The sequence below is a fragment of the Grampus griseus genome (assembly GCF_964374135.1).
Source record: "Grampus griseus genome assembly, chromosome: 3".
NCBI lineage: Eukaryota > Metazoa > Chordata > Mammalia > Artiodactyla > Delphinidae > Grampus > Grampus griseus.
Genome location: NC_139019.1, coordinates 104434102 through 104457265, shown reverse-complemented (window position 1 = coordinate 104457265; position 23164 = coordinate 104434102). Strand labels below are relative to the sequence as shown.

General features: G+C 40.7%; 1 protein-coding gene across 1 annotated transcript; it reads left to right on the top strand.

Annotated features, from left to right (window-relative positions):
* Window positions 1–270: 270 nt before the first annotated feature.
* On the top strand, window positions 271–21692 carry LOC309821192 (glutaredoxin-like protein C5orf63 homolog). The gene is made up of 4 exons (XM_082652367.1): window positions 271–298; window positions 15960–16080; window positions 20164–20220; window positions 20863–21692. Exons 2-4 carry the CDS (start codon window positions 15967–15969, stop codon window positions 21037–21039), a joined length of 348 nt encoding a protein of 115 aa, XP_082508493.1. The 5' UTR covers window positions 271–298; window positions 15960–15966; the 3' UTR covers window positions 21040–21692.
* The last annotated feature ends 1472 nt before the right edge of the window (window positions 21693–23164 follow it).

The following is a 23164-nucleotide window of genomic DNA, read 5'->3' as shown; positions in this document are numbered from 1 at the left end:
ATTACTCATTATTTTCTCACACCTGATGCTCGTTATTAATGGTTCCCAAACATGCCAGGTCACTTTTCCGTGGACTTTTTTTTTAAAACAGTGTGGCCTTGGTTCTTGTATCTCTCTTTTCATGCGTAACAGCCCAAGCGCGGCCACCCTTCAGAGGGACGATCGGCTCAGACCTGGGATCCACTGATGCCAGCCCGAGCGGCTGCGGGCCGGGGCGGAAGTGCGGGGCGGGCGCCTGGCGGCCGGGGCGGAAGTACCGGCGCACAGCGGAAGCGGCGACCCGAGCAGCCGAGCTCAGGTGGGTGCCGGAGGTCGGGTGCTGGCAGTTGGGCGCTCGCAGGGTTCCCCCTGGAGTCGGCACGCGGGCTGGAGAGGGGGGCACGGAAGCCCCACACTGTGCCGCACGCTGCCGATTTCGATTGTCACTACAGGAAATTTAATTAAACTGGGAGCCATAAATCCGTGAACCTCTGGGGGCAAATTATAAGCGTGAGAGAGAGAGAAAGAGAGAGAGAGAGAGAGAGAGTGTGTGTGTGTGTGTGTGTGTGTGCGCGCGCGCGCGCGATGGCGCTCTGGGAAGTGAACAGAATCACGGGTGGAAAAGGTAGCTTTTTAAGAGGAAGCAGAAAACATCACAACTTTACGCTTCTTCCGTGATTCACAGATGCCCTGCTTCGGATTTATTCGAGTTTTATGAAGTGGTAATATAATCTCGACTGGCTGAGATGACTGCCTTTTTAAATAAATATTTTTGAGCAACCATGTTGACCTTTAATTGAGGGCTGAAAGGTTTAATCGTGGGTGCTGGCAGGAGCACTGTGAGTCCTGGGGCTCTCTGGACTTCCTGTCTGCCTTTGTTGGGCAAAAGCAGCCCTCTGGGTGCTGAACCATGAGAGAATAAATCAGAGACTGTACAGTTCTCAAATACTTAGCCTTGTCAGTCACCCCTGACAAATATCCCTCAAACAATTTTTTAAACTAAGTCCAGAGTTACAAAAAGTCCCTACTAAATTGCTACTAACATGAATAGGCAAGTGTCTGTTTCTAAGGCTGTTCTGTTGAAGAACAAGGAGTTTTTTGCCTGGCAGATCTTTATTCTTGTTTCTTAACAGAAAGTATTTTACGTCGTACTTTATATTTTAGAGCACTTAAATCCACAGTATGGCCCAGCTAAACCCCAAGGTTCTCAGCTCCTCCAGGACAGGGATAGTGTCTAAGATCTGTTATGCCCCCCACACTTTCTAGCACATTCCCCAGCATAAGCACGTCTCCTTAACCACACATTACCTTGGTTAGGCAGCCATGAGAGCCATGTCTCAGTGTGGGACTGCTGAAGATGAAGTGCCTATTAGAGGCCACAGTCTTCTCATTTACTAATTATCTCAGGAATACTGTGTGAAAATGCTTATGAAGCTGTCTACCAATATTTACAGCTGTATGCACTGAGATTTAAAACACTTGGAAAAAGAGGTGTGCCCTGGAAATACTGAGTGGTTATAGTAATATTGGGGGTAAGGCAGAACTAATCATTGTTCTGTGTGAAATGTCGTAGCCTAATAACCTGGGTCCTGTTCTGCTGAAGAATTGCCTGGAACCAAAAAGGTCCTGTTGTGAAAATTAAGGTTGGCGGGGCTAGTGTTTTAGAAAGGCAGACTCTGCAGAGTTTCTTTCTTCGTGCTTATTGTGGTCAGTAGTAGCTACCTGCCAAGGAAGGATCAATATTTTTATGTCTCCTTTATTGGAGGAAAATATGGCTATGTGGTTTCCTTTAGATGGATTGATGGCAGGTAAGGAAATAGAGAGGAGGATTTTCCAACTTGGGAATTTATTGGACTGTATTTCTATTTTATTCCAGATGCCTGGTTCTCACGGACTTTTAAGTACCCAGAGGCAATGTGGAAGTATGCCTTCAAAATAAGGGTTTTTTTATTATTGAGGTTTTTGTATTTCATAACATGTGCATACTCCAGCTGGCTGATGCATTTAGTTACTCTAATGCCAGGGCTCAGGGTTTCACACGTAGCAGGACCTTGAAGAGATCTGGTACAAGTAGTACTTTTTTTTTTAATGTTCCTTATTTTAAATCTAATTTTGCCACTGCTTTATTCAAGGAGTGTACATCAGAGGAAGCCAAAAGCCAGCTGGAATAGTTCCTGCACGCAGTTTTAATATTGTTTGCAATTATTTTGAAGGGGAGAAACTATCTGGATCCAGGGATGTGTAGCTACACAGGTAGCAGGGACTAGGTGAGCTTCCTTCATCCTTCCCCTAGTATCACATAGCAAGTTTGAGAGAAAATTATTTGAGGAAGAATATGCAAAGTGAAAGGTTTGGGCTAAGTTTCACGTAGATATTATTCCACATCCCTACCTTCCCATCTCAGTTACAGCCGCAGAGAACTGGAGGCATGAAAACATTACTCTCTTTTCATTCCAATCCTTACCCAAGATAAGATTTCCAGAGATAGAGGCAAATTCAAAATACCTTCTATTTTAAGAAAGGATTTCAGAGCATTTTACCAGTAATATCTAGTAATAACCATTTTACTGCTATAGGCTTCATCACTTTGGTATTGTATTATTTGTTTGTAAATCTTTCCCCTACCCAAGGTGTGTCCTTAAGGGCAGGGAAAGTATCTTAATCACTTTTATATTTCTAGTATCTGGCATGGTGCCTGGCACATAACAAACACTCAGTACATGGTATAGAAGGGAGGCTGGATCTATAAGGAGTATGAAAGCATCACTGGGAATGCAACAAGGTAGAGAAAAGAATATAAAGCAGTAACCTTTCAAGGAGCTACCAGTGCAGTTATAAATGCTGCAGTTACTAATGCCTCGATAAACAGCTTGGAGTAGGGAAGGGCATATTTGAAAATCTACAGATGGTCACCAAACTGCCTTCCAAAGAGATCTAGCCTGATCAGTTTACATGGTCTTTGTTATACTGAATAGAGTATGCAAACTAAAAGGCCCCACCAGCCCCCTTTCCACTCTCTCAAGGCCTGCCATGCCCAGCTCCTCACCCAAACACCTGTTGAGTGAATATTTGAAAAGTATCCATTTGAAGGTATGCCAAATTATTAGCTTACCTAGGCCACTAATATCTTGGTCTGGTCCTGCCTTAAGGATAAAGGACTTATGTTTGTTCACTATTTTAAGGCTAGGTTACCCAAATAATATTGAAGGAAAGCCACAATCATCTTTTCTACTTTACTAACATTTCAAAAGAGTTCAAAGTTGACAGCTTTGTGTATTGTAATAGGGCAGGCATGTGGTATATGCTGCTTCCTTCTGTTGCCAATGGAATTCCAACAGAAACCAGAATGTTACTACTGGAAACAGATGAACTTCCTCTCATTGTTCCTGTACTTTTTCATATTAATCATGAAATAATGGGGAAGTGGCTTCTACTTTAGTCAGAGGGAAGGACAAAGACTGAATTATTTAATTTTTTAAACTCTTTTCTTCTTAAAACATGTAGTTCTTCTAGTCAGCCAAGAGAAAGGATACTGTTATTTAACAGAAATTTAGTCAGCCAAAGCATCTTAGGATATAGACTGGAAAAAAAAAAAATGAGACAATTCTAAACTCAGCTCTGTTTCTCCAAGTTCGAAAATAAAGTTAATCTGTATCATCTTAGATTTAGAGATCAGAACCTCTTTCTTATAGTAAAAGAATTCTGCCATCCGAAGCTGAGAGTTTTCCTCATTCTCTCCATCCTTAAATTAAATCTTAAACAAAATGTGATATCTGTTATTCAGTATACTCTGAGGATTCATGTATAAAACTTTTTGAGACTTTTTTTGGAAAAAGGGGGTTGAACTTGGAGGTCCCTTGCAGTTCTGAGAATTCTGTGTTGGTCTCATCATACATAAAAATAGGCACTGTTCAAAGAGAAATATAGAGGAAAAAAAATGCAGTATAAAAGGCTTTGGTAAAACAGTTTCTTTATCCATAAAGCAAGGGAAATCTCCAAAGTGTCTTGGCATCCAGTTCCAAAATATTAAGATTTTTCTATCAGTGACAAGTTTTAAGTAACAGATTAGGACTCAGAGAATTGCAGAATCTCACATAACTGAGGGTGGCTGAGGCATGACCTCAAGAGTGGATAGTTCCCAACATTCAGGTATTAGTGTTACAAGTCCAAAGAAATGCTGGATTTAATATCTCAAATGTTCCAAAGTCATTTGCTACAAAATGGCTAAAAATGAATGAAGCATCTTTCAGGTCTTGTGTGGTCATGTGGATAACGCGCCTCTTAGGCAAGATGAATTGGAAATGGTGGAGTATTAGTGACAAATGGAAGGCATTGCCTGGGTGGATGGAGTTTGAACTGCAAACAGTTACTTTTGGAAATGAAGTTGTGTGCTTTTTAAATAGCAAGGAAACTGGCATTACTAGCTGGGCACAATAAGACTAAGATGTTTTAATGAAATTGCCTTCTTTCTGGGTCAGTATTAAGTATCAGATATACCTTCAAAGGGAATGGGTTATTTTGGTTAAGAAGGATAATGTGGAGAGGAGTCTGCATAATTCCTTATGTACTTTGTTCCCATCCCTTGAACTAGCATGATTTTGCCGTCATCTGAAATGCTATCTTTATGGAATGAGGGAATTTTCAAATTGGTTTTTAAATTCTATTAAGCCCTCATGTATGATATAACCCAACCACATTATTCAGGCTTTCTTGGCTTTCAGCTTTGCAGCCATTATGTCTTTTTTTTAACATCTTTATTGGAGTATAATTGCTTTACAATGGTGTGTTAGTTGCTGCTGTTTAACAAAGTGAATCAGCTATACATATACATATATCCCCATATACCCTCCCCGTTGCGCCTCCCTCCCACCCTCCCTATCCCACCCCTCTAGGTGGTCACAAAGCACCGAGCTGATCTTCCTGTGCTATGCAGCTGCTTCCCACTAGCTACCTATTTTACATTTGGTAGTGTATATATGTCCATGCCACTCTCTCACTTCATCCCAGCTTACCCTTCCCCCTCCCCGTGTCCTCAAGTCCATTCTCTACATCTGCATCTTTATTCCTGTCCTGCCCCTAGGTTCATCAGAACCATTTTTTTTTTTTAGATTCCATATATACGTGTTAGCATACGGTATTTGTTTTTCTCTTTCTGACTTACTTCACTCTGTATGACAGACTCTGTAGGTCCATCCACCTCACTGCAAATAACTCAGTTTCATTTCTTTTTATGGCTGAGTAATATTCCATTGTATATATGTACCACATCTTCTTTATCTGTCTGTGGACACTTAGGTAGCTTCCATGTCCTGGCTATTGTAAATAGAGCTGCAATGAACATTGTGATGCATGTCTCTTTTTGAATTATGGTTTTCTCAGGACATATGCACAGTAGTGGGATTGCTGGGTCATATGGTAGTTCTATTTTTAGTTTTTTAAGGAACCTCCATACTGTTCTCCATAGTGGCTGTATCAATTTTCATTCCCACCAACAGTGTAGGAGGGTTCCCTTTTCTCCACACCCTCTCCAGCATTTATTGTTTGTAGATTTTTTGATGATGGCCATTCTGACGGGTGTGAGGTAACACCTCATTGTAGTTTTGATTTGCATTTCTCTAGTGATTAGTAATGTTGAGTATCCTTTCATGTGTTTGTTGGCAATCTGTATATCTTCTTTGGAGAAATGTCTATTTAGGTCTTCTGCCCATTTTTGGATTGGGTTGTTTGTTTTTTTGATATGGAACTGCATGAGCTGCTTGTATATTTTGGAGATTAATCCATTGTCAACTGCTTCGTTTGCAAATATTTTCTCCCATTCTGAGGGTTGTCTTTTTGTCTTGTTTATGGTTTCCTTTGCTGTGCAAAATCTTTTAAGTTTCATGAGGTCCCATTTGTTTATTTTTGTTTTTATTTCCATTTCTCTAGGAGGTGGGTCAAAAAGGATTTTGCTGTGATTTATGTCATAGAGTGTTCTGCCTATGTTTTCCTCTAAGAGTTTTATAGTGTCTGGCCTTACATTTAGGTCTTTAATCCATTTTGAGTTTATTTTTGTGTATGGTGTTAGGAAGTGTTCTAATTTCATTCTTTTACATGTAGCTGTCCAGTTTTCCCAGCACCACGTATTGAAAAGCAGCCATTATGTCTTAATAGTACTGAACATTGTTGCACACTCTGAATTCAGAATATGCCTCTGCCCTAGGCCAGATGCTGAGTCAGTATATTTAAGGTTGAGGATAAGGGGAGGGGTACAGTTTGTGCAAGCCCCACTGTGTTAACAAGAATTAGTCCAGAATCCCCTTTGGACCCCTGGGTGCTAGAGGGAGTGTATAGTAACAGTATATTACTGTTCTTTTTTTTTTTTTTTGCGGTATGCGGTCCTCTCACTGTTGTGGCCTCTCCAGTTGCGGAGCACAGGCTCCGGACGCGCAGGCTCAGCAGCCATGGCTCACGGGCGCAGCCACTCCGCGGCATGTGGGATCTTCCCGGACCGGGTCGCGAACCCGTGTCCCCTGCATCGGCAGGCGGACTCTCAACCACTGCGCCACCAGGGAAGCCCCTATATTACTGTTCTTGATCAGCATCTTCATTTTATTTTTCTTAGCTGAATGTTTTTTTGGAAACCAACCCCGTTACCAAGTAGACTCCTCTGAAGCAATGATCTGGAAAATGTGACTGCTAAGGTCCAAAGATTCTAAAACAAACTCTTGCTTACTCTGAAGATTCCTCCTCCCTTTCATTTCACATTTGTCAGCTTGCTATAGGTCTAGGCAAACACAGCAGCACTTCTGGACATGGAGGAGAATGCCAAGATGATGAGGGTCTGCCATTAAAAATCATTCTTTAAATGTGTCCATCAATAAGAAAGAAACACATTATTCTTCCTTTTCGGAGGCACTTTTCCATCTCAGATGCTCAAACAGTTGCAAGATCAGTGTCCAGCCACCCTAATGTCGCCTCCCCCATTTTCCTGCTGGGTCTCTTCTGATGCCAAGGCTTCCCAGTTATGACTGAGGAGCTAGAGAAGCGAGTTTGCAAAGAGCAAGCCCGTTTACACTTCTGCCCAGATCTGTGTATGAATGTTGGTCCTCTTTTAATGGCCTAGCATTTTAGACTCCTACAGGTAACTACTTCCAAGCCTTTCTTTGGAGACCTTTGACGTCTTGAGTTATTACCATGGCATTTCTTCTGTATGTGGTTTCCCCTTCTCTGATCTGGAAGATATTTAAAAAGCAGAGCCTACGTGCAGAGTTTCTCCTAGTCTCTAAAACGACAGAACAGGACGGGGGTTGTATTTCCATTTTACAGTTGATGAAACAGGCTTAAAGAGATGAGGAACTGCCTAGCATCAGAGAACAAATTAGTGGAATTGCCTGTCTTTGGGGTTTATATTTATGAAATCTGCACACAGAAATGCACCCAGGAATTCAAACATGCTGAATTCCAACTGAAACTCTGTAAGAAAGAGTAACTTTAAAGGTCTAGATGAAGAATCATACCATTTGTGCTTAATTCCCCTGACGAGTTCATGGGAACTATGTTCATTTAAATTTACTTTGACCTCTCTATACAATGTATTCAAAAATACTTTGGAACAAGTTTTGTCTTTAAAGATTATTAATAAATCCAACTTTACCACTGCCTAGGCAGCTTCTGTTTTGATGTACAAGGGTTGGGTTGAAGATATCATTGGTAAAATAATAGTGGTACTGAATTTTCTCTTCCTTGAAAATATAAAGGCAAGTATTGGGAAGGAGCAACTGGAAGGGAAGTGACTTTTGTTCAGAACCTATCAAGGGGAAACTTCTACCCCTTGCAAACTGAATTTCAGTATCCTGTTCTGTAACTATGTGAGACCTGAGTAAGGTAAGCCAATACCTGGTGCCGAGGTATTTGCTGGTCTAGGTATTCAGTCTTAGGAGAAGATAAATATGCTGCGTCTTTAATCAGTGATATCATGTCTTAGGAATTCCTATTTAAGTAATGTTCACAATCTGAAGTTTTCAGCTATTTCTGTTTGAAATATTTTTCAGTTTTGCAATTCCCTATTTCTGAGACTATTATGCCTAGAGTTTTAAATCTTCCTTTTGGAGCCAGTAAAAGCACATTTCAGTCAGTAGAAACATCATCATTATCATTATTAGTAACAATACCTTATTTTTTGTATTATTTAGTAATAAATAGTTAAGCCTTATTTCTCTATTCTGCTTTTTAACTTATACAATGATTTTTACATTTATTATCTCTTTTTAAGACACCCAACCAAATTTTGCTTTTACTCTTCTCCCCTACCCCACTGCCTCCATCCTCAGAAATATCCCCTTTTACTTAAGATGTGAAATTAGGCAAGAGTCAGACAAGGTAGTTCATTTTAGGGGTAGGCATTGGTTGGCAGGTTTCATTCTTTTGGAGCAACATGAGACGCATCTCATCTGATTTGTGGTAGCTTCTTTGACTACCCCTATTCTAGTCCAAGCCCTTATCACTCTTTTTGACAGTGGGCCACTCCCCTCTTTCTGGAGACACTTTCTCCTGTTGGCTTCCATGATGGCCCACTTTTCTGATTTTCCTCCTACCTCACCACCCTTTCTACCTCCTTTGCTAGCTCCTCTCTATCCAACTTCTGATGTTGGATAGCCTCAGAGATTTGTCCTGGGTCATCTTCTTTTTCTCTGCTATTTAGATGGTCTCATGATCTCAGGTGTAATTACAGCCCTTAAACTGAGGGAGTCTCGAAATTTTATCTTCAGCCCTGGTTTCTCTCCTGACTACCAAACCTGTACACGCGACTTTCTGCTTGAGTCTCAGCTTGTCCCTCACTGAGCTCCCAGACCCATACATCCCTCAATCTGTTCCTGCCTCAGCTGCCATTTTAGTAAATGGCACTCACCCAGCAGCTCAAAACCAAAACTAGAATAGTCCTTACTGTCATTTTTAATTCCTCATATCCAGTTCATTGGCAGGTCCTTTTGGCCCTGTCCACACCACCCTCCTTTCTCACCTGGACTACGGCAGTAGCCCCTAACTGGGTCCCTGCTTCCACTCTTGACATCCATTCTCATACAGCATTAAAGTCATCTTTTTAATATGTACATGAGGGACTTCTCTGGTGATCCAGTGGTTAAGACTTCACCTTCCAATGCGGGGGGTGAGGGTTCGATCCCTGGTCAGGGAGCTAAGATCCCACATGCCTCGTGGCCAAAACACCAAAACATAAAACAGAAACAATATTGTAACAAATTCCATAAAGACTTTAAAAATGGTCCACATCAAAAAAAAAATCTTTTAAATAAATAAATATAAAATGTACATGAGACCCATCACTTCCCTCCTCTAAATCTAACTGCGTGAAAATAGAACCTCAGTTCTCTAACATAGCCTGTGAGGCCTTAGGTGATCCAACCCCCACTGATGTGTCTCCTCCACTCTTCCCCTTGCTTACTGTGCTTTAGCCACATGGTCCTTTCTGTTTCTTCCACTAAGTCAAGGTTGTCCTTACCCCAGAGTCTGCACTTACTGTTCCCTCTCCCCAAAATGCTCTTCCTTCAGATCTTTGTACCTTCTCAGCCTTTAGCCTCAGCAAAAATGACACCTGCTCAGAGCATTTTATTTAAAGGACCTGCCTTAGTCACCATCACATCACCTTGTTTCACTCCCTCCCCTCTGCTTACCACTGTCTGATGTTGAGAGACATAAAAGAGTCTCTTTAACTTCCCTATAATATGGACCCCATGAGGCCAGGGACCTGACTTTTCTGTTCACCACTGAACCCAGTACCTATGAGTATCTAAGACATGGAAAACAGTAGGTAATTGTTGAATGAATGATCTCATCCCACACCTGGATTTTCATAATTGAACTCTTTCCCGTCACCATTCTTCTTTCCTTTGCAGCCATCCTGCTCGCTGCTGCCAGATCAATCTCCTAAAACACCGATTTTATCACATCACTCTCGTTTAAAACCCTTCATTGGCTCCCATCCAAAAGGCCACAGCATTCCTACTTCATGCCTTTGTGTCTAACCCGGGCTTCGGAATGCTTCCCCTTTTTCTACGTATCGAAATCCAACATGATTTAGGATCCTTCTCTCGTGAAACCACTTGCAATCTCAGCCCACAGTACTCTTCCTTTCTCTTATGACATTTAAAGTTGCCCATTGGATGTCCCTGTTGTGATCTCTCTTGTATTTATATTGTTTCAGTGAGGAATTTAACTCCCTCCTCCTGAATCTGCTGGAGTACATCTCTCTATAATTCTTGTTGCTTGTATCCAGAATGTGGAGTTGATTTCTCCATGTGAGAGTTTTATTTGGAGGGAAAGAAATGGACTAAACACCAGACAGGATGAAGAAAAAGCAATAATGGCTTATTTTGCTAAGAATTTGAAGCGGTGGGGGGGGATATGGGGACAGAGTGTATGTACCAAGTGATGGATATGTAAATGCCATATACCTTCAGTGAAATTATAATCTTACTGGTTAGGCCAGACCCACACTTCAAATAGTTAGAAAACTTTTGCACAAATCAGTGTGTTGAATGCAAATCAACAGAGCACCCATTGCATTCAAACAGTGTAGTAGAGACATCCAGATACTTGGAAACCCCACAGTCATGGTAATAATTTAAAAAAAAATAAAAAGGGGTTTTGTCTGTAGGAACTCATATGACCAGTCATTCCTTTCTGGGACTGATTCTCTACAGGCTTCTCTGCCCCCCACGTGGTAAACCTGTTGGCACTGAAGCCTGGAAGTAGAAGCTGCAGGGAATGGAGTGGACATGCATGGTATGTCTGCTCAGGGTTTCATGTGTTATGTGGGATCAAATCAGCAGTCCAAATGCATAGCCAGGCGAGGCTGTGGTGATCATTTCGCAATGTATGCAAATATCAAATCATTATGTTTTACACCTGAAACTAATATAATGTTATGTTATTTTTAAAAAAAAGAAAGAATGAAGCTGAGCATGAGGCCATGTACAAGTGGGCCCACAGGTGGGTGGTGAGCTGGGGATCCTTGTTGTAATATCATGTCTGAGTTGGTGCTACCTCCTTGGCAGTTCCCCTGGCCGGGTACCCTGACTGCTGTGGCTGAAAAAGCGCCTGAGATCTCACGCACGCAGGAAGTGAGGGCCCCGCCCCAGGTTGCCTTCCACCCCCTACCCTCTGTTTCTGTTCTGTAGCCTCATTCTAACCCTGCTTAGCCCCTTGGAATTGACACCTCAAAGTATCTGCTCAATTTGCAGCTTTGATTGCGTCTCTATATGCTGCGTGTCCTTGTCACTCTTGGCTCCACACTTGGACCCAAGATCCTAGGGTAGGCTCTCACTTGTTTGGGAGAGAGGGAGGTTTGGACACAGCTGACTGACCAAAAGCATATAAGACCACTGGGGAGGCATCATTTGTCCCTGTTTCCCTGGATTAGGTAGAGCCCAGTGACCCAGATGAGTCCCCTAAGAGCAACCTCACCTCATTACATAAACTTTCAGTAATCTAAAATAATGGATTTTGCTCCCAAGAGAGGGATGTGTTTGTGTGTGTGTGTGCGTGCATGTGTTTCTAGTCATTGTGTAAAAATAGGAATGCTGTACTTAGATGGTAAAGAATGTGAAATGGAGCACTTAACATCTCACATGGCATAAAGGACGGGACGGAAGCCCTGAGCCTCTCTTTCTGGAACACAGGTTCAGCGAGAGTGACGGTAATAGTGTTTGGTTAATGTCCGCTCAGCATTAAATTTACATTGTATTCTTGTGAAGAAGCTCCAACATTATCTGTTAATAATGAAGGCAGTACCTGAGGTTATATAAACTTTCTGATTTTGCACATGAGCTAAGAACACTGCAGCTTGCTGATGAGGGATCATATGAGCTTGGAGATTTGGTGTGCTCAAGGACTCTTCATATGAATAAAAATTCTGGTCAGTGAAGGTCAGTTTCTCTACTCAAGCAAGAACAATGTTGTTTCCCTTCTAATCAGACACACACAGCATTTGAAGAATCCAAGAACCCCACATAAGAGATGTGCAGCCATAGCCCGGGCGGCTCCTCATGCAAGAAATGAATAATCCTTAATAAAGGCTCAAATGACCCTGGGTTCCTTCTATGCAATAATCAGTTGTTTTAATGGTATGTCCTTCAGTGCTTCGCAGGGAAAATTCTATATCTTGCTTCAAGGAGGGCTGAATTGGTCCAGTGAGTCCTCCTCCATGTTGTTATTTGATTCTGCCATAAAGACCACTGGAGTCGGCCTCAGTTTTGTTGAAAAGCCAGCATTCCCTTTCTCTTTCAGGGTGATCCATGCCTCTGAGCGGCAGTGGACTTGAAACAGCAGGAGTCACCATCTTTATTGTTAGGCTGTGGAATTTGTTTTAGGCACATTCTAAATCCAGTGTTATGCTTTTTTTTTTGTCTGTGACAAAGGTGACCCAATTGTGCTTCTTTGATATTATGAACACATCTCTTTTTGCTCATATCACAGAGGCATGTAACAAAATACAGAGGATAAAATTGTGTCTTTGTGTATAGTAAGGACACACACTTCATGACTAAATTCAGTGACATAATCAAAATGGTGCTGTCCTCCCACAGTCATGAGCCAACAGGCATAGACCGCCTTTCAGAGTATTTCTTATAGTGCTGAGATACCGTTCAAAAATAATAGAACTAATGAAAATGTCACATTGTCAGAGTAGCCAATATTAAGATTTTACTTCAAGAAAGCATGATGGGGTGACTGTAACATTGACAGCAGTGGTGTTAGGGTTTGGGGTGTTCCAGTTGGAGTGTATCATTTTTCATTTTACTTTTTATTTCTAGAACAAAGTGAACTCCAGTGTTCAGAACTTTAGCCATAATATCTTATTTCTGCCTAGGAGAGGTATGGGAATTCTTTTTTGTATCAGACTCTAATATAATTTTATAATACAGTGCCAACGAAGAAATAAGTTAATTTAACAATGTGGTAAAACGCACGTGTCCTAGTGCGCTGGAGCATTTGGAAAATATGCAGGTAGTAAAATTGCATAATGCTAATGCATTTCTCAGTAAACAAATGTGCCATGTTTAAGTGATTAAATACATATTTAAAAAAAGGAGAAATAGAGACTAACATGGAAAAGAGAACTAGTTTTAAACAAGATGGTTGTGGCATCTCTGAAGACTTTACTTAGCTTTTTGGGTTGGTTGAACAAGTATTCTAGCAAATCTGGAAAGAACAGCAACTCTGTTTACTCTGACAGGTTTTATTTGTCTTGGTTGCAACCAAGACCACATGCTGTGTTTTGTCATGTTGGAAATACTGAAGCAGATTTCCATTGTGAATGTGAATTTTTTTTTTTTAACAAAAGCCTTAACACCTCAGTCTCAACTCAATTAGGTGAAAGCAGTAAGTTTTCCATTCCTTACCAGCCTGACATCAATAAATCTTAAATCCCTCCACCAAAAGCACACAGCTGCCGTTCACTGTCCTGGTTGTAACCTTAGGTCACTGCCTTAGATAGCCTGCTCTTTCTCATTTCCAAGAGCTATCTTTCTACCTTTACTCTCACAAAACTGATTTTTAAAATTTTCTTTCTCCTTCATTTTATACAATTTCTTTAACTTCATACCCTAGGAGGGTGTGCCACTGTTGGCGTAAGGCCTTGCCAAAACCAACGATGCAGAAATTTCTACCTGTCGTAAACATGGCTAGCATTCCATTGATACTTCCCCTTCCTTTTTTTTTCTTTCTTTTTTTTTTTTTTTTGCGGTACGCGGGCCTCTCATTGTTGTGGCCTCTCCCGCTGCGGAGCACAGGCTCCAGACGCGCAGGCTCAGCGGCCATGGCTCATAGGCCCAGCCGCTCCGCGGCATGTGGGATCCTCCCGGACGGGGGCACGAACCCGCGTGGCCTGCATTGGCAGGTGGACTCTCAACCACTGCACCACCAGGGAAGCCCTCCCCTTCCTTTATATCCTCTGTAGACAGAGCCATGTTTGGAAGCTATTGTCTCCAACCACATTCACCTATTGGAGTGTTGGTTCTGCTGAATTTATGGAACATACATATACCAGGGCTTATCACTTAGTTGAAAGCAGCACAGCATATTGTGAAATTGTTTAGATCCATTTTCCTCCTTAGAATAATGCTGGGTCCTTGTAAAATCCTTATCACATGCCTTTTTTATGCATTATCAGGACCATTTAGTTAGCAGGGAGATCCAGGGAGAAGTGAAAGACTAAGGATTTAAGAGAGAAGGAAAGATTATAGTTTTCACAGATCAGAATCCAATCCTTTTGTCCCGTCTTCTTTACTCTTTTTTGATATGGATTTAGTGCTTTTCTCTAAAGTCATATCATTCTGTTTGAAATGAGTTTAAAGCTAATCTTATGCTGAGAAGCCTGCTCACCAGTAGAGATTAGTACATAATTATTACAGGCATGCTCTCTGGAGCAGAGCAGGAGGAGATTCAAGGTGGTGGTGAAGGGGCTGGGACCAGCTGCAGCACCCTGGCCTGCATCTTGTGGACACCGTGAGAAGCACTGACTTTTAGTTAGGATATGAGATCCGCCCACATAGTGACTGCTGTGCACACTGAGTGTCTGATCAGGGTTAGAGGTGAGACTAAAGACGGAGGGAAAGGCTCACTCCAGTACTATTAACATTCGAACAACTATTTGAACACCTACTATGTACCAGGTTAATTGTAGATGCTCGGGAATATTGGAGTGAACAAGTATCTGCTCCTATGGAACTCATGTTGTAGTAGAGGGGACATATAGGTAAAGAAATAATTTTAGATAGTGAAGGATAAAAGAAAACTGCAGCAAGATATGAGGAAGAAGAGTGGTGGACTGGCCCACATTGGTAAGGTAGTCACTAAGGCATCTCTAAGGAGGTGACATAAGCCCAGGCCAGATGAGAAGCTACTTAAGAGTTTTTCATGCAGAGGAACAGCAAGTACAGAAATCCTGATGAAGAAATGATCTTTGGTTATTCAAGGAACAGAAAGAGAATCTTTGTGCTGCAAGTTGCCAAGATAAGGGAGGGGAAACTGATAGATGAAGTTGGAGAGATAAAGAGAAGTTAAGAAATGAAGATACCAGGAATGAATTCATGCAAGGAATATTGATAAGTGATAAAGTCAACAGTGCATATGTGTTTTAAAAGTGAAATCATCATATCTGTAGTTTAAAGGACAAAGCTGGAGGCTCAGTAGAATACCTAGGAATAAGTAGGGTGTCTTATGCCGAGCAAAGTAGCAGGATGAGAGAGCTTCAAAGCCTAGTGTTTGACATGATGCTGTTACCAAGCTGTTCTTATTGGAATATCTCCAGTAGAAACAATAGTACATTTGTGGATGTTTTAAAAAATGATGACCATCTCCTTTTAAAATACTTCTTAGAAAAGCTGAGTAGATTTTTGTTTTTGACAGGTTGACTCAGCCTAACCTCCCCTATAAGTTCCTCTAAGGACAGCTCTGTGTTTCCCCACCTCTTGCAGCAGAGGGTCATAAATCTCATAAGTAATAGCCTTAACCTTCAGGTACAGACTTGTGCTTCTTGCTTACTATCTCCTTTACCATGAAGGTGGCTGGGCATTGTTGAATGCTTACCTATAAGATAAGGTATCTCTGCAAATAAAAACCATTTCAGGAAACTTCCCACATTTTAGGGGATCATCAGGATGCTAGCAAAATCTGCAGGTGAAATTTAATTTTTTATTCTAATTAACAAACCCATGGAATTTGCTTACAGAAACCAAGTGATTAGACATACAACTAATCCATACATTTGGATTTTTTCCCATTCTAAATTCTAAATTTGGAATACAGTGAACATTGAGGCATCATGAAGACTTGCCAAACATCTTGGCCTCTCTGACACTCCTGGACACCAAGAAGCACATCTGAAGTCTTCAAATTCCATCATAGATTTGCAGCTTACTGTTTCTGTTATAAAGAGCAAAGTCTAGGGCACATAAGTTTACTGTCTCTTTTTCTTTTGGCAGAATTAAGATGCTCTGGTTTCAAGGAAATAGCATGCAACTTGCCAAATACTCCTTTCAACTGCTCTTGAGAAATCTATCTGCCTCCAAGACTGCTCTGCCTGTGCTAACCTTATTCACAAAGGTACAGAATAAAAAGTAAAATCACTACTTTAAAAACATAAAGGATTAAAATGTTGGGTGAAGAAAGTTGTACATTTAAGAAAGGGGAAAAATGTTGAAAGGAAAGCAATGGTATAAATTTTCTTCAGAGCTCCTCAATTTTTCAGTTCCAGTTACAACAGTGGTAACTCTTTATCCTACCCAGATACTTCATTGTGTCACTGTTATCAGGAGGTAAATTAATATATTTAATCGTCATCTGATCCATACATTGAAAGAAAAGAACTATCAGATGTTTACAAGTGTATCACTTAGATATATAGTCAACTCTTATTATTTGTGATAGTCATGTTCTATAAAGTCACCACGAACACTGAATTAGCAAGTACTGAACCACTGCTCCTAGGGCAAATATAGGGTTAGGTTCCTATGAGCTTCTGGTCACAACATTTTTGAACTGATCAATACATAACCTTGTTTTCTGTGTGTTTCCGTTTAAAGGCATCTTATTTAACATATATTGTTGATTCATTAACACTGAGCTCAGGGCCAACAGCACTGTAACTTATGCCTGAACAAAGCTTATCTAACAAAGTATTTTCTCCGTAAGGCACATCACAGCCTTCTTATGCTTAGAAACATTGGACAGCACTTCAGCACTATGCTTGGGCCATTTTAAATTGCAAAATAACCAAGAAAAAGCACAAAAATGCAAAAAGAGTGGCACTAAGTAGAAAAGGACACTTGTTTACAGTATGAGAGCTGGAACAAGAAGGCAGAGCATCATCCTGTCCCACCTCAGCCAGAAATGTGCACTTTGAGCAACTCAAATTTTTCACTGCTCTATGCACCTGTGTGTCTGTGAATGACTACAAAAACTTGGGTATTGATTTTAGGGTTACAAATAAGTTTTAGCTAATAGATGAATTCGCAAATACAGAATCCACAAATAATGGACTGACTGTACTTATTTTCTTACCCCTAACACTGGTTTTAAGCTATAAAGCAAGTTTAAATTTTTAAGAGCTTTTTCCTCTAAAATTTATAAGACAAACATTATGGATTTCCTTTTGCTAGTTAACATTACTTTGTGTGATTTGTAATCAAAAAGGAAATAAAGTTCAGGGTAATAGAATTACCTTTAGTGAATAATACTGCAATTCAAACAAAAAAGGTCTCTTGTTTGATAGATTTTTTTCAGATTTCAGACATTTTAGCAATTTGAATATATCTGACAGTTATCTAATAACAAAGTTTAAGTCTTTTAAAAATTTATTGAAAATAGTTAATCTTTACTTTTCATATTCATAAGTATATATTGCATTATTATGGAACAAAACTATTTCATCATTTGTGTCTACATATGAGAAATGTATGTGAAAATTAACCACAAAAATAAAATAATCCCTTAAGGCTAATGGTGCTCACTCAGCCTGACTATTCTGCACTATTTTTCAGTTTGAACAACAGCCAAGTTAGCCAAAAACATGTGCCAAAGCAAAACACACTAATCTTCCATTCAGCTTAAAATTTGTACCAAACCCTTCATTTGTGTCATTAGACATATAATAAGACATTATTCTCACCTCCCGGAGTTCACAGTCCTCTGAAAGAAAACGTACAGTATCAGGTCTCTTTCAGTTATAAATAACAGAAAGTACTACCCAGAGTGGCTTAAACAAAAAAAGGATTTTATGCGTTACTCTGGTTTCAGGAGTAGCTTGATTCTGAAACTTAAGCACATTACCAGTCTCTTCAGCACTGCATTCTCTAGGTTAAATCAGTTCACACTCTGGCTCTTCATATGGATAACTGCAGCGATCCCAAGCCTCAGATCTCACATTTCAGGTATCTACAGAAACTCCAGCAAAACCCTCACACTATCCTTTGGCTCTGATTGGCCGATCCCTGAGCCATTTGTAGTCGAAGGGCTATGATGTGCTGGATGCCTCAGCCTAAATCAGGTGTTCCACCCCCGTTCAGGGAGGAGTCAGCCACATGCTGAGAGCAGTTCTGTAAGGCAAAATCACAGCATTCTTGCTACAAGAAAGGGGAATGGGTGGTAGACAGCCAACCCACCAAATGTCCACTACAATTCAGGGATAGGGTAAAAAAGTGCTGTATTGGCACCACTGAAAATCCTAGACAAGGATGTACAAGTGTTCCAGACCACTGGGTCTTGTCATTTTTCAGCTCATAGATTTCTTTAAAATTTGATGACCTTTCCTCATAAAAATATATACAAACGTGATAATTTGCCCAGACTTCCATAGTCCCTGGGTTGTTTGTTTTGTTTTGTTTCTGGCTGCACTGCACAGCTTGTGGGATCTTAGTTCCCCAACCAGAGTTGGAACCCAGGCTCACAGCAGTGAAAGCATGGAGTCTTAACCACTGGACCACCAGGGAATTCCCGTTCTCTGTGTTTTAAAAAAAAATAAAATAAAAAACCTGATCCTAGCTCTACTAAAGTTTTTTTTTATTATAAAAGCAAATAGTACCAAATTTGGTACTTCTGCAATTTCACTGGTTCTTGTTTTGCTTTTAAGATCCTCTCTTGACTTTTTGAAACTTTCTCAGAGAATTTTAACGTGGTTATCTTAAAAATCAAAGACTGGGCTTCCCTGGTGGCTCAGTGGTTAAGAATCTGCCTGCCAATGCAAGAGGACATGGGTTGGAGCCCTGGTCCGGGAAGATCCCACATGCCATAGAGCAACTAAGCCCGTGCGCCACAACTACTGAGCCCATGCGCCACAACTACTGAAGCCCACGTGCCTAGAGCCCGTGCTCTGCAACAAAAGAAGCCACCACAATGAGAAGCCCGTGCACTGCAACAAAGAGTATCCCCCGCTTGCTGCAACCAGAGAAAGCCCACCGCAGCAACAAAGACCCAACGCAGCCAAAAATAAATAAATAAATTTTTTAAAAGTCACAGACTATCCATAATCTATTTATCGATAATGCTAAAATAACATAATGAGCCCTGAAGCAGAAAAATACGGCCAGAAGGACCTTTCTGAAGGAAAACTGTCTTTTGATGATCCAGGTTCTTATTTCAAAATAAGGTGAGTTAAGCTGGAGGAAGGGCCTCCATAACAGCTCATCTTTTCCTGTCATGTTAAAAAGCAGGTTTTATATAAGCATCAGTAATGTTGAATCTATTTTTAGCTCATACAAGAGAACCTACAGTAGTACCTGTTCATTGAGTCAAGGCCTGAGAAGCCTTTAAAATCTGCCAATGATCCACAGCATTCTCGGCAGACTTCTCCTCTAGATGGTTAGGGTGCAAACAACAATGGGCACTAAAACTCGCTTGCTCCTAAGGTGGAGAGTTAGTCTGGGAAACCTACTGCTGACACTTGTAATGAGAAAACTGACGAAACATTGAAGAGTTGGTACAATCATCACCCAAAGTAAAGAGATTTTTCCCTTTTAAAGATGGGACGATCACTATCTAACTCCATCCCAATGGGTTATTAGGAAAAACAGGCTTGGGAATCCCCTGGCAGTCCAGTGGTTAGGACTTTGCACTTTCACTGCCATGGGCCCGGGTTCAATCCCTGGTCGGCGAACTAAGATCCTGCAAGCCGTGCGGCGCGGCCAAGAAAAACAAAACCAAAACACAGAAAAACAGGCTGGCAAATCTCAGTGCCCCCCAATCAAAACAGACTTTAAGACATTCTGGTGATGTCAGCCAGGCCTGGAAGGTGCTCCTGACCTAGGAAGGACAAAGCCCTAGGACTATAAATGATATGGAAAATAATCTTCCTAGATATCAATTAGATGAAGCCAGTAACAAAAAAATGTAAGCATCTAAATGTGTGTACATATATATACACACATATATGTGTAACAAATATAAGCATCAACATTTAGTAGATAGATTTATTTGTCAAGAAAAATCAAAACACAACTAAAAAATGCTGAAAGCCCATTTACCATGAAATACTAGCTATTTATAAGATTCTGTGGCAGTGTTTTGCTTTGGAAAATAAAACAGTATAACCTGGTAGAAAACTGTACTTTAAAATAAGTATAATCTGCTTCTTGTGGTTTTTGTCGGGCTGAATGCCATTCTTTGGGTTTAATGGCTTTTTTCGTCCTATAGGATCCGTGCCCCCTTTGTGATGAAGCCAAGGAAGTACTGGAGCCTTATAAAAACAGGGTAATATAATACAGTGTGGCTTTATGTATATGGAATAGATACTGTATGTAGTATAAAGTATCTGCCTGGATCCTTTAAGAGATTGAATGATTTTTTCATTTAAATTTTCTTGAGAGAGATTTTAGTGCTGATTTCCGTAAAAGTCATTACACCTAAGTGTTTTTCTCTGAGCAGTACTGGTTTTCTTACTCTGACTCTTAAAATGAGTCAAAGTTAACTAGCAGGTACAGCATTTGGGCCTTCTGTTAAGTTTTTGTCCCTATTCCTTTTATCTTATGTTGTCATTTCCAAGAAAGTGTTTTCCTGTAGCAAACCATGACACCTTTCCCAATCTTACAGCCAAAACATGTCTTTCTTGATTCTCAGGCAGCTTCCCAGTTGGGACATTGTTTATTTCATTGGGAACTGAGTAGTACCTGGATGCTGAACCTAACAGATGTAACAGAAAAGTAGCAAAATTAGGGAATGTAAAGAAATCAATCAGGTTATGGAATTCAGGGTCATTAGCTGACTGTGGACCTCAAACAACAACAGTAAAAACCTCTCAGCATTAGAAGCAGTCTGGGGATCAGTTTGTCACTACAGCCGTTGCGTTGTTCCATGTTCTCTGAAATCTAGAGCTTTAGTCTGTCTCTGTTTCAGTTTATTTTACAGGAGGTGGACATCACACTTCCAGAAAACTCTGCTTGGTATGACAGATATAAATTTGACATCCCCGTCTTTCATTTGAATGGCCAGTTTCTGATGATGCATCGAGTAGACGTCTCAAAACTTGAAAAACAGCTCCAGAAACTTGAGCAGCAAGGTGCGGGAGGCTGATGAACGCCCTCAGGATTTTCCACCCTCTCTGTCCAGAACTCATTTTCCTGAGGAAATGACTGTGGCCTCATGCTCCTTTTGCCACTTTCACACAGCTCTAAGGATGTTCTGAACTCAGTGGTGCCAAATAAATGGTAATATTCCTCTTGTGATTAATGGAAGTACCAATGTGGGAACTGTTTACCTGTTGGCATTTTATAAAATAAGAGGAGTGTATTGGCAGGGAGGGGATGATGGAAGGCGGGAGAAATCTACTTGTTTTATTTATTTTTCTCCTTTGTATTAGTATGGAAGCATTTCACATTCACGGGACAGAGCCGTTTATAGGAAAAATGCTCTGTGACCCTGTTGCTGCCCTAAGGGCTTAACTTTTTTTTTTTTTTTCTGTATGCGGGCGTCTCATTGTTGTGGCCTCTCCCGTTGAGGAGCACAGGCTCCGGACGCGCAGGCTCAGCGGCCATGGCTCACGAGCCCAGCCGCTCCGCGGCACGTGGGATCCTCTCGGACCAGGGCACGAACCTGTGTCCCCTGCATCGGCAGGCGGACTTTCAACCACTGCGCCACCAGGGAAGCCCAGGGCTTAACTTTTTAATGAAAGAATAAATGTTCTTCCACTTGGTAGATAAAGTGAAATGTGAATTGTTAATAACTGTGCACAGTCAATAAAAGGATGTTTTAACAAATACATCTGCATGAAGTCTATCTCAGAGGAATTTAATAATACCTGTTTAAAATTAGAGCTCTTTTTTTTTTGGATAGAAGAGAATAATTATCCTAGCCAAAAACACTTCGTTTGAGAAAAACAAAAGACTTAAACCCCAAAATGTATATAAGAATCTCAACGTGCTTTACAGGTAGTCAGTAAAGTGATTTGTAATATTTGAGTACTGCCTTTGATAGTTTTTCAGTTATCATCAACTGAGTTAATTCAGCTATTTTTAAGACAGTGCTTTTATCAAGTTTTAATATCTTGGGGAAAATTCACATCTGACCATAACTGAACAGATATGTCATCTAAAGAAAAAATATTCTTCACCATTTTATGTAAAGTATTAAAAATGTAGTTGTGTACTCTTATTTGTATTTAGTCAGGTTCAGCCAGTAGAGGAATGGATTCATTTAAAAACAAAACTGCCTTTTCCTCTTAAAATTGCATCATTGCAATTTCATCTGTAATGAAATTCTTTTGAGACCTATTTCAATGAATTTGGATAGTATGATTCACTTAGCTAGTTTTTAATTTTATCAGTATGAGTTAGTCTTAGAAATTAGAGAATTTTAAAGCTAGCCAACCTTAGACATTGTTTAGTCCCGCCCCCCTCATTTTATACCTAAAGAGGACTCTGACATTCAGAGAGTTTCAGGAAGTTAGCTAAGGTCACACAGACAGTCAGATATCAGACCAGGTCTTGGCACCCATCCCAAATTTCTTGTACTACCTGGGTTCCCTGCAGGGCCCTCGTGTTATCTCACGTAAAGCATTCTTAACCATTGTGGATCCAAATTAAGAAACAACTTTAAAAGCCCTCCAAAGTAACAATAGGAAAAAAAAATCTTACAACTGAATGCCATTGTTTCTAATTTATAAATTTTTGGAACACATCTTATTTGATTTTGTAAATATTCATTGAGCCCTGTGGTAGGCAAAATTCTAGGGTGACCCCAATGAACCATTACCCTTGTATTCCCTCCCCTTTGAATATGGGTGGAACTTATGGATATGATGAAATATCCCTGCTGTGATTATGTTACAGTATGGGGCAAAAGGAAGATTATCTGGGTGGGCCTGGTCTAATTAGGTGAGCCCTTTAAAAGCAGAGTGTTCTCTCTCGCTGGTTGCAGAAGATGAAATCAAAGAGATGTGCTCCAGCTAGCCTGGAAGGAGGCAAACATGCTTCCTTCCATGTTGTGAACTGCCAACAAGCCAAGAAACTGTGGGCAACCTCTAGGAGCTGAGAGTAGTTCCTGGCCAACAGCCAGCAGGAAAATGGAGACCTCAGTCCTACAGCTTCAAGGAGATGAATCCTGTCAACAATTAGTGATCCTAGAAGAGAACCATGAAACCCAGGTGAGAATCACAGCCCTGGCTTACATCTTGGGTTCAGCACAGTGGGAATTTGATCAG

Coding starts and splice junctions, on each gene's coding strand:
- LOC309821192 (XM_082652367.1), top strand. CDS start 15,967: ATGCTCTGGTTTCAAGGAAATAGCATGCAACTTGCCAAATACTCCTTT. Junction 16,081..20,163: donor TGCTAACCTTATTCACAAAG/GTACAGAATAAA, acceptor TTCGTCCTATAG/GATCCGTGCCCCCTTTGTGA. Junction 20,221..20,862: donor TGGAGCCTTATAAAAACAGG/GTAATATAATAC, acceptor TCTCTGTTTCAG/TTTATTTTACAGGAGGTGGA.